At 48.0% G+C, this 12,429-nt stretch overlaps 1 protein-coding gene across 9 annotated transcripts in view; it reads right to left on the reverse strand.

Annotated features, from left to right (window-relative positions):
• Window positions 1-3,324: 3,324 nt before the first annotated feature.
• nf1a (neurofibromin 1a) overlaps window positions 3,325-12,429 on the reverse strand; it is a 51,816-nt gene continuing 42,711 nt past the window's right edge. For 4 of the 9 annotated variants that reach the window (XM_076975923.1, XM_076975918.1, XM_076975921.1 and 1 more), the window contains 16 exons: window positions 11,671-11,885; window positions 11,477-11,538; window positions 11,224-11,365; window positions 10,274-10,375; window positions 9,969-10,109; window positions 9,659-9,785; window positions 9,372-9,503; window positions 9,094-9,229; window positions 8,398-8,549; window positions 7,793-7,915; window positions 7,410-7,528; window positions 7,126-7,226; window positions 6,283-6,425; window positions 5,876-5,922; window positions 5,242-5,458; window positions 3,326-3,574 (listed from right to left, as the gene is read on the reverse strand). In XM_076975923.1, coding sequence (XP_076832038.1) covers window positions 3,432-3,574; window positions 5,242-5,458; window positions 5,876-5,922; window positions 6,283-6,425; window positions 7,126-7,226; window positions 7,410-7,528; window positions 7,793-7,915; window positions 8,398-8,549; window positions 9,094-9,229; window positions 9,372-9,503; window positions 9,659-9,785; window positions 9,969-10,109; window positions 10,274-10,375; window positions 11,224-11,365; window positions 11,477-11,538; window positions 11,671-11,885 — 2,102 coding nt within the window. In that variant the 3' untranslated portion in view covers window positions 3,326-3,431. The other 5 variants (XM_076975920.1, XM_076975919.1, XM_076975922.1 and 2 more) reach the window with 4 other exon arrangements.

Consider the following 12,429-nt stretch of genomic DNA (forward strand, 5'->3'; position numbering starts at 1 on the left):
TTTAACGTGTACTTGTCTTGACTTTATTTACAAAAAATGGAGGAATGAAAAAAGTGCTATATTTCAAAATGATGTAGCACATAAATATCTGCATTTTTTGAAACATCTTCCTTTAACTTCAGCAAATACAGCCATCTGCAGTACACTCTTCCATTAGTTTTGTAATGTTTGGCATTACAGGAATACTCGTGTTTTTCAGCGTAAATGTACCATACCTGTAGCATATGGTCAATTACAACAAACATGTTCTATTAAAAGGTTAATTTCCGTGTTTTACCAAATGAATTCCTGTCCAACACATCTGTAGCATATGATCATTACCACAGACAATTTTGGCTAAATTCTCTGAAGAAAATAGAACATGTATTTGAACAGCACTTCTAATAGAACCCTAATTGGGGAATGAAACCTTGCAAGAACTTTCCTTGGGCTTCTGTTAGAAGTGTTTTGAATCATCAGGCTTTGTGTACTTTTCCAAATACAGGGAAAAGCTTCAAAAGTGATTTGCATAGTAATTCACTGTAGATGTAGTAGAGGAGTATAATCTTAACACATTGGATTACTCCTCAATATATTCCACTTTGATATCACTGACAGGGTAGTGGACAACTTTTATTATGAACACAGGTATAATTAAATTGTCATGTTATACATGTAACTAATTGCTTTACAAAAAAAAAGCAATACAATGTCATATTTACAATCATAACGTCCAATTTTACACAAAAATATTTACAGATGACAAATGTGCTGTTTACAGATGACTGGTGCAATTAAAATGTGATAAATTCTTCAGAACAATGCGATTTTCTATTATAAAATAAATGCAGTGTTTCTTAACCACAAATCATAATGAAAAATGAGCAAGACATTACCTGGTCATAATTCAGACAAGCATGCATCCAGTAAACAGCCGTGCAGGCAGTACCTACATCAATAGCTTCAGATATTACTACTATATATCCTTGAGATCCTTAAAATTAGCTGTGTACCTTAACTTCAGTGTATGGGATATATGAAGGCTTAACTGAAAAAGGCAGAGATTGAATATCAGGTTGGTTATCTGAAATACCCTTACTGACCTCAGCCCACTGTGTAGAGTGGAGGTATATAAAAAAAATAATAAATCACGTTAAACCCATTATGCTACCTACTATGTTAAAACATTTTGTAAATTGCCCTGTTACATGTAGAGTATCAGAATGCAATAATAACATCCTGCCAAACAATCAACATAAACAAGACAACATCTCTGCAAAAACACCAACAGAGACTAGAAATACTACAACACACCTGCAGTTAAACAGAGACAAGAAATACTACAATATAACTACAGTTACAGACAGACAATGGGGTCAAATAACATTAAAATAACAAAGCTACATCGCTTAGACTTAAAAAGACTGAAAAAGTATCATAAGAGAGACAAAAAAAAAAACAAACCAATTAACGTCTAGACGGATTGGGTCCCCTTTCCAAAAGCAAAACGATGCTGTAATTTAAAGCTCTAGAACCAACATGCATCAAGTAGAGGACCCAAAGCTTTTAAGCCCATTCGTTTGTAGGAGATAGAGTGGTTACAGGTAGCATATAGTGGTTGAACAAGAAATGAATCAAACAAATAATATAGGTGGCTTTTGTTAAGTAAATTAGTATTGTTTTTATGCATGACCGGTGCCCTTTTGTAGTGTGAGTTTATAAAACTTAATAATGGAGGGGCATTACTAATACTCTAAGAAATGATCGCAGGTACAGTGCTATGCAGCAATCATCTCCCCACAGGAAAAGTTGACGACAGTAAAGACGACATCTGGCAGTATTGCACATGATCAGCAGACGTCAGGGACATTATACTGAGCCCGCACTGTAGTGGTGTTTTCTGTGGACGAAGTAAATAAACAAAAAAAATGTTTCCATTAGTGTGGGGACGTCACCAAGCACGCAGGGGGTACATGCAGACCAAGAACCCAGACACCAGCATCAAAAATGAAGGAAAAGGTCAGAAAGCACATAAACACGGTCACAGAAGGACAAAGGCTGTTGTCTCGGCTCACGAAAACTCGCGTCCCGACGTCTCGCCTTACGCCGATGTACCTTCAGCGCAATGCCATCACGACATGCAGGTGTCCCGTACCACTGGCTTAGCCATTCGTTTTGTGTCAGTACAGTAACATTCAGCAACGTTGCACAAGAATATCGTGTCTTGGGTCTTTTCTCGTACCTTCAAACACGTTAAACCTACAGCACCACCCCGTGTTTGCATTTCAACTGAAACCATTACTGGGGTCTCATCGCCACGACTCCGACCTCAACCCTTCGAAAGCTCTCAATTGCCACTTTTCCCCACAGTCATCGTAGAAACGTGACCGCATGGCACTCGTCAGTATAATTGTGATATCTGAATGGTTATAAGAGAAAGATGGAGATTATAAGAGAAACCTTCAATTAATTCTGGGCTATTTACCTTTATAAATATCTCCAGTAAATGCATCAAGAAATGATAGTTATATATGAAGATCGTAGGATACCTTTTTGAAGACAGTGCAGCAATGTATAGACACATGTATATGTAAAGAACATTTGTCCATAATAGTACCAGTTTTCCCCCTTGTTCAGCTTATTTTATAAACTATACACAGCTGATCATCTTTGACGAAGGCACACATTAGACAAAACAGCAACCCAAAGTGTGTGATCACCACCGCCATCGTCACTTGTATATATACATCTGCTCGTTATCAGAATGACATCCGATCGCAGTCCAACCTGCTGATATCAGGTTCTTCAATGACCTGCTGATTCACTTCCCAGAAACTATCTGGGACAACTGTATTCAGGCCAATCCTGACTCTGAGGTCATCTTTATCCACAGTCAGTTTTGGTCAGGAGTTGTAGTGGTTGTTAGAGGTCAGTCCCTGCTGTTACGTGTATTAGATCTTTATTGTTCAATCTCATAATGCCAGATTCCTTTCAAGGCCTTGCTATATAGTGTGTAATCACCTGCTTGCACTGTATTCCAATAGCAGACAGTGTCTTTAACATGGCTTCCCAGCACCCCCCCCCCCCGACCTGCCTAGATGGAGCTAGAAGGGTGAACTGTGAAGACATGTTCGCAGTGTGTGTGTGTCTCTGTCATTGTGCAGCCACCAAAGAGTCACCTCAGGTGAACTATGAGCCACAGGTGCCAAAAGTCTTGGTACTTCGTATCACCACTCGCCCGTCGCACGAACGAGAGTTCACGCGAGCGCACGGGGCAAGCGTTGGCATTTCCTTTCCAAGGTCTTCCTCAAAACAAAGAAACTGAAGCTGGAACTGGAGCCGTTCTTGTCCGTTAGGAACCTTCTCAGGCTGGGCAGCAGAGCAACGGGCACGTGTGGGGGGGAGGGGTGTGGGGGGGGGGGGGGGGGGGTGTGGAGCCACGCCTTCCTGCCTCAGACGATCTTCTTGATGCTGGAGCGTTTGAAGCTGCCCGCGCTTCGCTGCTTCTGCACCTGGCTGGCCGAGCCGTGACGGGCACGGACGCCGCCACACAGGCCGGAGGTCGGCGACAGCTCCACGTTCTCCTTATCCACACCTTCGGAGGCAAAAGGAAGCTTCAGAAAACATCATTCCCAATCTAGTGAAACGTTCCCAGTATTTTCACCTGCAAACCATCTTATGGCAAATAGCCACATTTACACACATAGATGACGAAATTATTATTGTTTGATTTTGAGGTACTCAATGCGCTTATGTCAACTATTTGACCAAATTTGCATTAAAACAATGTGGATATTTAGCACCTTTCCTCATAGGATGATTAAACATGTCTTGCGTATAAAAGTGCGTCAACGTAGGGCCCTAAGCAGTAAAAAGTCATACAATTCTATTTATTCCCCCATCCATCCCTTTATAACTGAATAACTGAAATTATATTCCAGCATCAACCAGAAGGTGGCGGCTCAAGACTCAGTTTTGCAATGAGAAATGGGTCTTGCTCATGTCTAATTCACACAAAAACAGAAGGGGGCATTGGGGAGGAAATTAATTTTCACTGTTCCAATTAGACCCTCTGAAATGAAACCATATTCACACTCAGCTATGGGATTTGCAGTAAAGTCAGACAAATGCAACGAGCAACAAAAATAAATTCATCACAGCTTTCCAAAGTAACAGTGCCTTTTCGTGCTGTGTTCTTACAGGGCTACAGTTCCTACAGAGGAGTGTCACACTGTCCTCTCTCAGCAACCAGCCCTCCCCTCTCTAAACACCACAAATAATGACTTTTTTTTTGCGAAACAGTAGCACGTCTCGAGTGGGCAGTGAAGGGCAACGTAGCGACAGCTGTCTGCGGCAGTGTTTGGAATACCTGGGAGGGCGAGGTGTGGCGGAAACACGGCCGACTTAGAGCAAGGAAGAGAAGCTTCGTGCGCACAGAAAAGAAAGCAGACATGAGTGACATCGACAACTCAAAGTATAATAGGAAAAACAAAAAGACAGAATGAATGAAAGAAACAGAAAAATATAAAACAATGGCTTGATGCATGTATAGAGAAAAACTGCCGTTAGATTTGACTGCAGCGCTTAACCAGTTTGGTTTGCTTACGTTAATTGTTACTCAATTAAATGGCTAAAATTAGCATGGAGATGATTTTCTCTCATTTTATCTTTAATTACTATTAATCCCATAATCAATGATCCATAACTATCATTTAGCTAATTACGGTCATTCATTTAAGTTTAAACAGCTATTTCTTGGCTGCTCATGTCAGCTGTTACTAATCACCACATAAAGCAAAGTATAGACAGTAGGCACGTAAATCAGTTACCAAAGTCTGCAAACTATAGAGCTGGACTCTAATTGCCCATCACAGCTCTATAGTTCAGGCTTGTACCAGCAGTTTTCGGCGGCATCTCTTCTGTCGTCCTGGCATAGGACAAAGTCGGGGAGCGTCTAAAAACTACGGGGCCCTCTGAACGGACGGCATGTCACACATATAGGAGAGAGCGCAGTGAGGTTAATGTAGACACAGCGGTAATGACAACACACACACACACACACGTTTAGAGCTTTGTCATCTGTTAGCACTGCTGCATTCCTTCCTGCGTTACTACTGTGAGGTTGAGGGCTTTGGTGACTTAAAGGACGTTTTTGTGTACAAGCTAAGGAGTGAGGAAAAAAAAAAAGTAAACCGCGCCTAAAGATAACAGCTGACGTGCTCGTTAAGGTAAACGATTATAATTACGCACAGGTGTTCTCACCTGGGGAGTGCTGCAAGGTCACCAGAGAGGTCATGGAGTTGGACAGGTTGAGGTTGGCCGTGATGCTGAGCTGACTCGGGACGCTGGGCGGGTAGGGGGAGGTGGGCGTGCGCTGTGACTCCTCCCCCGCTTCCTCGTCGATGCCAGGAAGGTAGGTGTCGATCAGAGTGTCCAGGAACTTCACCACCAGCTCGGCATAATCTGGGATCTGGGTTTGCTGCGAGCGCAAGAGCAGGAAAAGGCCGTTTAATCAAAACCTAACGCACGCTTGAAAAAAGGGCTAATGGGTGGCGTCGGTGAACCTAGGGCGCATTTAAAAGTCCTTGTGACTGTCTTCAGTAAAAACAAGGCAATGTCTCCAGCTCCCGTTAAAGACTCAAGACGCCGTGGAACAGGCCGACTTCAGGGGGGGCTAAAGTCTATCCAGCTGTAATCGGTCCTAGAGCAAAAAAACTCCGCTTTTCAAACTTTGGAGGGGGAAGGGTGAAGGGGTGTTATCCAAGCTCCATTATTGCGGGCTGGAGACACATCTCAGGACCCTTCGTCCAGGGAGGTGACTGTTTCGCAAGTGTAATTTCCTGCCTGCACTGCCTCAGGACAAACACAAGGCACATATGAGGATGCTTAATCATACCTTGGAGAAGGGGCCGGCAAACCGCCAGAGTCCATTAAAGCCAAAGCCTGCCGGGGGGGATGATGGGGGAGAGAGAAGAGAGGAGAAATGATGGTAAGCACACAGAAGCCCGCACCTAAACTGGCTTAATTTTAAACCAAGTACTGTTGAACCCATCCCTTCTACAGTGAGAAATCTACTGCCTTTACTCAATTAGGATACACAACAACAATTGGTTTATTTATAGGAGATGCAGCCTTGGTACACAGGCAGGAGATTCATCGAGCTTATTTTTCACATGACCAAGACAAAACGGTAAAACAGAGCAGGACAGGCAACAAAATAAATAAACGATGACCCTAGCCGTAAACAGGCAGGAACCCCCACGTGGTGGTGGGGTGTTTGGAGAAGACAGGATGGGTGTTTACTCTGTAGGCAGGAGGGCTGGTACTGCGGTGGAGACTCTTCGTGGTAGACCACGCTCTGGACGATGCTGTGCACCGGGTTCAGCAGGTTGGGGTCCTGGCACATGGACAGCAGGGTGCTGATCTTGGAGTCCAGCAGATTGTGCCTGCAGCAGCAAAGTCACACGCAGGGGAAATGAGTGCTAAGCACACGTGACGTGAGAAACCTGTGCGTTTCCGTGCACGTTTGACGCATACTGAACGACGCCTGATGCATCTTGAATACTGTCGGGTGCGTTCTGAACACTGAGATATATGGAACACGGCCATTGTGCTGTTGAACCTTCACAACAGAGTTTCACGTTTTCCTCACAGCGCATTCGCAGACTTTTACATGACAAAGCGGAGTCAAGAACAGATCACGGCTCGGGACTTTTCCATCCCGTGAGAAACACATCGTGATCATGGCATACGCCTTCACCACATCATGGCGTGCTGTATATACCTAGCGCAGGTGACAGCAACTGTAATCAACACTTCCAATGAGGTAAAAACCCTCCAACATTTGTCGAGGAGAATTTCTGACTGGGCTACACGAGGCTCCTGAAAAGAAAAGCCTCAACAAAAGCCACAAGCAACGGCCTCCGTGGAACAGCCTCCACCCAGTGAGTTCAAGCACAAGAACGCTTTCATGCGACCTGGACCGTATCATGGCTCAAAGCGGCTCAGTTCCAAGTGCCCTTTCCACTTCCACGCACGTGTTCCCGGCAGCCTGGTCTGCTCTAAAGCACCACGCGGGTAAGAACGGCGTCCCAGGATTGGGAGGGGGGGGGTACACTTACACCACCGGGAGGGGGGTACACTTACACCACTGGGAACACCTTTGGGAAGACCACACTCGCCTCCGCCAGGTACTCGTAAAGGATCCGCTGGTGGAATTCATCAGTCGAGTACTTCACTTGAGTGGCCTGGTAACAGAAACGAACCCGAATGAAACTTATGGACCCTCGAAGCTTTTAACATGAACATCATTAGCAAAACGAAGCAGGTTTCAAGCGTACGTTAACATCGATCCCCTCGTGCCATTTGTGTCTTGATCTAGCACGGGAGAAGCTAGCAGAGTAAACACGCAGAGGGCGGGCGGATCTCACCAGCACGGTGAGGAGGAGGGTCTGGATCTTGGGGTCGGTGAGCACTTCCTCGTCGAGCAGCACGTTGGACTCGGACACGGAGACCTTGCGCAGGTGGGAGTTGGCCAGTCGCTGAGTCTCTGGAGGGGCATGGAGCATGCACGAGTCAATCTTCCTCTACTCAGGGGTCAACACACAGCCTGTCCACCATCTTTAACTCACATATGTCCAAAATACACCCACATTTACTCCCTGTAGCACTCCTGACTCGGCTGAACTAAACCGTCGCGTCACAACACGCAAGTATCAGAGCAATGTAACAAATTGCTCGGGAACATCATCCCTTCAGATCCCGTTCATGTCCATTTCACCGGTGACCTGCGAGAGTCTTTGGAGAGACGTACCAAGGTCATAGTCGTTCTCAGCCACGCGCCGTATTTTGGGAGGAGTGGTGACGCCCGACTCCATCTCTGCCCTTTTTGGTGGTTTGGAGTCGGATATCAGATGGTCAAAACTCTTCCGGGTGCCTAAGAAACAGAACAAATGCAGAAATCCAATACAGGGTTCTATTTAAAGCTCTATAGCAGACTTCCATGGGGCCCGGTTGAGTGTTTAAGTACCATACTGTGCTAACAACAAAAACAGACTTTTAGGTCTCCATTCATCACCACTGTGTGATTGAATCCTACACCAGCTGAGTGCCTGAGAAACAGACCTTAACACCTAAAATGCCATTTTTTTTACCCATACATTTATTCATATGACAATTTAACAGGTCTATTCTTTCTGCGTAAAAGGTACATAAAAGTAAAACCAATAGCAGCTTATAAAAATGCATAAATTATGTCCCCAAATTCCCTCAATTCCCCCAAAATATATATTCAAAATATTCAAATAGATATTTCCAGAGCTGTTACATTTTGAGGCCAAAGCTATAGGCCTGCGTGTCTGGTGAATGTCCGTCTCTTGTATCTGTACGACAGTCCCTCCTCCCCCCGCCCTTTCTCACCCAGCTGTTTCTTGGCCTGTGATGGTTGCCCCATGTCCACACTCATGGACTTGCGCGTGCGGGGGCTGGTCTGGACCGCAGCGGGGCAGTACGGGGCCAGGTAGCGCTCCGACACCTTGGGCGAGGTCCACGGCTGACTCTCCTGGAGCAGCCTGCCGTGACAGGAGAACAGGATGATGGGTCCCAGCTAGCAGTCGAAGCCTCATGAGGAAACTCGGAACAAAATCGAGGTGGCGTGGTGTCGCAAGAAGCGGAAAGAATCATGAACTCTGGGAGGTTTAATACTTCCCAGCTACCTTCTTCAACAGCACAGCGTGGGATTTTATCTGAAGCCCGTATCAAGATGCGAGAAGTGGTTTGTAGATGAAATATCTACGGCACACCCTGGAGAACTACCGAATCATACCCGCACTTTCTCCACCACAGGCAAGAGACTGAAACGCTTCTGTCTGAAGCACCACGTTTGAAATGCAGTATCGTGACGGTCATCTTGTTCAGTCTGTACATCAGACAATTACTCAATTATTACAGTGAAGAGTCATGTGCAAATTCGAATGGAAGAACAACATCTGGGACTCAATCCTGCACTTGGTTAAATGTTATTTTCCATGAAACACAGTGTAGTGGGCTAGGCCCATATAACGCTCAGGGGAGCTGCAAACACAATGAAAAGGCAGTGGTAGAGGATGATGTCACCTGCATCCAGACTCGGGATGGTAAACGGAGTACGTGTCCACAGGGAAGTTCTCCATGGCAACATCTGAGATCAGCAAAGACTTCCTGTGCTTGAGACTGCAACGGCTGCGCACCTCCTCAGAGACGGTGAGCAAGGCTGCAGACGCAGGCACGCACAGTCAAGACGCAGGCACGCACAGTCAAGACGCAGGCACGCAAGTTGCCAAATGCAACACAGTCGAAAAACGTCAGGAGTGGATACGGCGTGTCTGGTTGGGGGGTTTTCCACCAGCGCTCACCTGCCAGGTAGGCCACGGTCTGGGTGTTCACCTCAAACTTGTCGCAGTTGCGGTGTTTGCCCACCAGGCCCAGGAGCATATGCAGAACACGCACCGTCCGGGCCACCGTGGCAGAGGACGGGTGTCTGTAACCTTCAGCCATAAGGACGGCAGAGGAGGAGAGGCAACATGCCATCAGAAGTCGGGCCTTAGACAGAAACGCCAGTAACACCACCACCAGACACTCTGCACAGCCCATTTCTTTATGGAGGCTGGGTGTGTGTTCGTGTCCCATTGTTCGTGTGTACCTTTCAGCAGATGGCCCACCAGAGCAAAATTGAAGTTGGAGTTGAAGTTGAGGCCCACAAAATGGTCCATTTGTTTACAGTCCCATTCCAGTGGCTTCCGGATCTCCATGAACACCTCCTCAGGACTCTAGAGAGGGTTACAAAAAGACCTGCCACACTGCACTGAACTCTCCGCCCAAAGGGAACACTCGATGCTCAGTCACTACAGATACTACAGTCATTTATACACACTACAATGCAGCAGAAGGAAATAAGGTTATGTAGCTGATGTGTGTGTGTGTGTGTGTGTGTGTGTGTGTGTGTTTAGTACCTTGTCATTAAACACCCGTAGGCTGTCTAGTGTGTGCAGGTTTTGTTCCAACAGCGCAGTCCCAGCAGAGTAGAGATTCACCTCGTCCAGCTGAAGAACTGACACCGCCACCCAGAACAGGGCCTTGTGCATTGGAGAGTCCTGAACGAACACACACACACACGTTTGGTCATAGTCCTGCATCACACTCCCCTTTCCACACACCCACGTTCCCAACTCGACTCGCCGGAGAGGTCCAAGATGGCTCCTCCCTCCACTTCATGCCCGTGATAGGCGGGTCTCCCAGCGGGAAGGCAGCACGGTACCTGTCTGAGCAGCGGCTGCAGCTTGGTGAGGGCGATGACGGTGGCCTCGATGAGGACCTGGCTGTTGTAGTTGTCCGGCCCCTTTAAGCAGCTCTCCAGTCCCTGCGGAGGAAGAGTGTTAATCGGGCTGTCCGGCGGAGCGCAGCCGTGCGGGTGCAACACACACACACACACACACACACACACACACACACACACACACACACACGTTGCCTGTCCAGTAGAGAAACACACCAGCTGCTCACGCTGGAAAAAGCACGCACCCTGGAGGGCGACTTCTTCTAAATCACAAGAAGTGAGTCGGCGTAATTCTGGGCAGGTGGTTAGGGGAGAGTTTGCACTGAACACAACCATCACCACCCTGATCACCTCCCACCTAGGGTGGCTGTTCATTTGTCATTGGCTATGATGGTGGCAAAAGTAATTTGGTGTGCAAGTGCTAGAATGGGGTTTACAAGCTCCGCCCCCTTTATTGACATGTTCAAAACTAGAAAGCGAGCATTAACTCGCCTCTCTGGTAAATGTAGAGAGAATAAACCAATACAACAGGTCAAAGCACCAACTCAGAGCTAAAGGTCTTGCATCGGAACTGGTTCACGAGGGGCAGCGCGCGGGGCAGCGCGAGGGGCAGCGCGAGGGGCAGCGCGAGCGGCAGCGCGAGCGGCAGCGCGAGGGGCAGCGCGAGGGGCAGCGCGAGGGGCAGCGCGCGGGGCAGCGCGCGGGGCAGCGCGCGGGGCAGCGCGAGGGGCAGCGCGCGGGGCAGCGCGAGGGGCAGCGCGAGGGGCAGCGCGAGGGGCAGCGCGAGGGGCAGCGCGCGGGGCAGCGCGAGGGGCAGCGCGAGGGGCAGCGCGAGGGGCAGCGCGCGGGGCAGCGCGCGGGGCAGCGCGCGGGGCAGCGCGCGGGGCAGCACGAGGGGCAGCGCGCGGGGCAGCACGAGGGGCAGTACCCACCCGGTCGATGCTGAGCAGGGGACTTGCTTTGCTGAGGATCCGGATGATCTGCTTGATTTGGCCGTGAGTGACGCGCTTACTGATGCAGCCGAACACCACCAGCGCCCGAGGCTGTAGGGACGGGTTATACTGGAAGGCAAACCTAACCAGAAAGACAAACAGCCCAGTCAGTGAGGAGAGACTGGGAGAAAGAAACAATTTATAAAGTTAGGCTACAGGGGGGAAAAAAACCCCTTATCTGGCTGTTACACACTTCTGAGCCAACTCTGTCCAATGGTCCAGCCACTTGCACCCAGGAATGTCTCTCATACAAGCCTAGACAGTGGATACAGTCACACTCAGCACAGAGGGATCACTTCAAGAGACACCCGGTCACGGCTCACATTTGGCAAGCATAGTGTACATCCAACATTTCCAAACCCTGAAAAAGCACAGCGTGAGACTCGCCTCCATGATCTCCAGCAGGGCTTCAGTGACCGTCTCCAAGGAGGAGAGGGCGAAGGTCTCCCTCTCGTAGGAGCCCGGCGAGAAGGAGCGGTCCCGGTAGCTGGAGCGGAAGGCGATGACGGCGGCCGACTTCACCTTGCTGATGCCGAAGAGCAGGTAGAACTTGGGCAGGGAAAACTCGGTCAAGCTGAGCCTCAACACCTGCTTGGTCTCCTCTGGAAGCAGGAGAACGGAACCATTGGTCAACCATCGGCAGGATCATCTGGCAGTCCAGGCCAGGACACTAAACTTGCAGCATGATCACAGGGTTTTGCCGCTCACGCCAAACGCTTAGTGAGTTATACGATGTCTACAGTTATATGATGCCTGCAGGGTCTAAGCCCTGGGTTATATTCTCACCTGATTCCCCTCATCAGTTAATTACGGGGTTTTGGACATGTGGTAAACCAGAATGGCTCCAGAATGTGCTAGATGCTGGCACTCCGGGTGCCTGTGCTTTTGAAAATTGTACTACGCATCCAGTCATCTGGGCTTACTACTACTACATGAAGATGACTCAACAGCACAAAACCTCGCATATATCAGGGGAATAGTAATTCGCTGAACACACCATGTGGCACACAACAGTGCAGCCTCAACAAGACAATCCCCAAAAAGACAACACCTTTGAGAATATTTAGACCACGCGCCGGGGATACAAAACAATATAAACGTTTTCCAAACGAGAAAACGTTTTCAAAACAACATAAACGTTTTCCA

The sequence above is a fragment of the Brachyhypopomus gauderio genome, chromosome 16 (assembly GCF_052324685.1).
Source record: "Brachyhypopomus gauderio isolate BG-103 chromosome 16, BGAUD_0.2, whole genome shotgun sequence".
NCBI classification, from domain to species: Eukaryota; Metazoa; Chordata; class Actinopteri; order Gymnotiformes; family Hypopomidae; genus Brachyhypopomus; species Brachyhypopomus gauderio.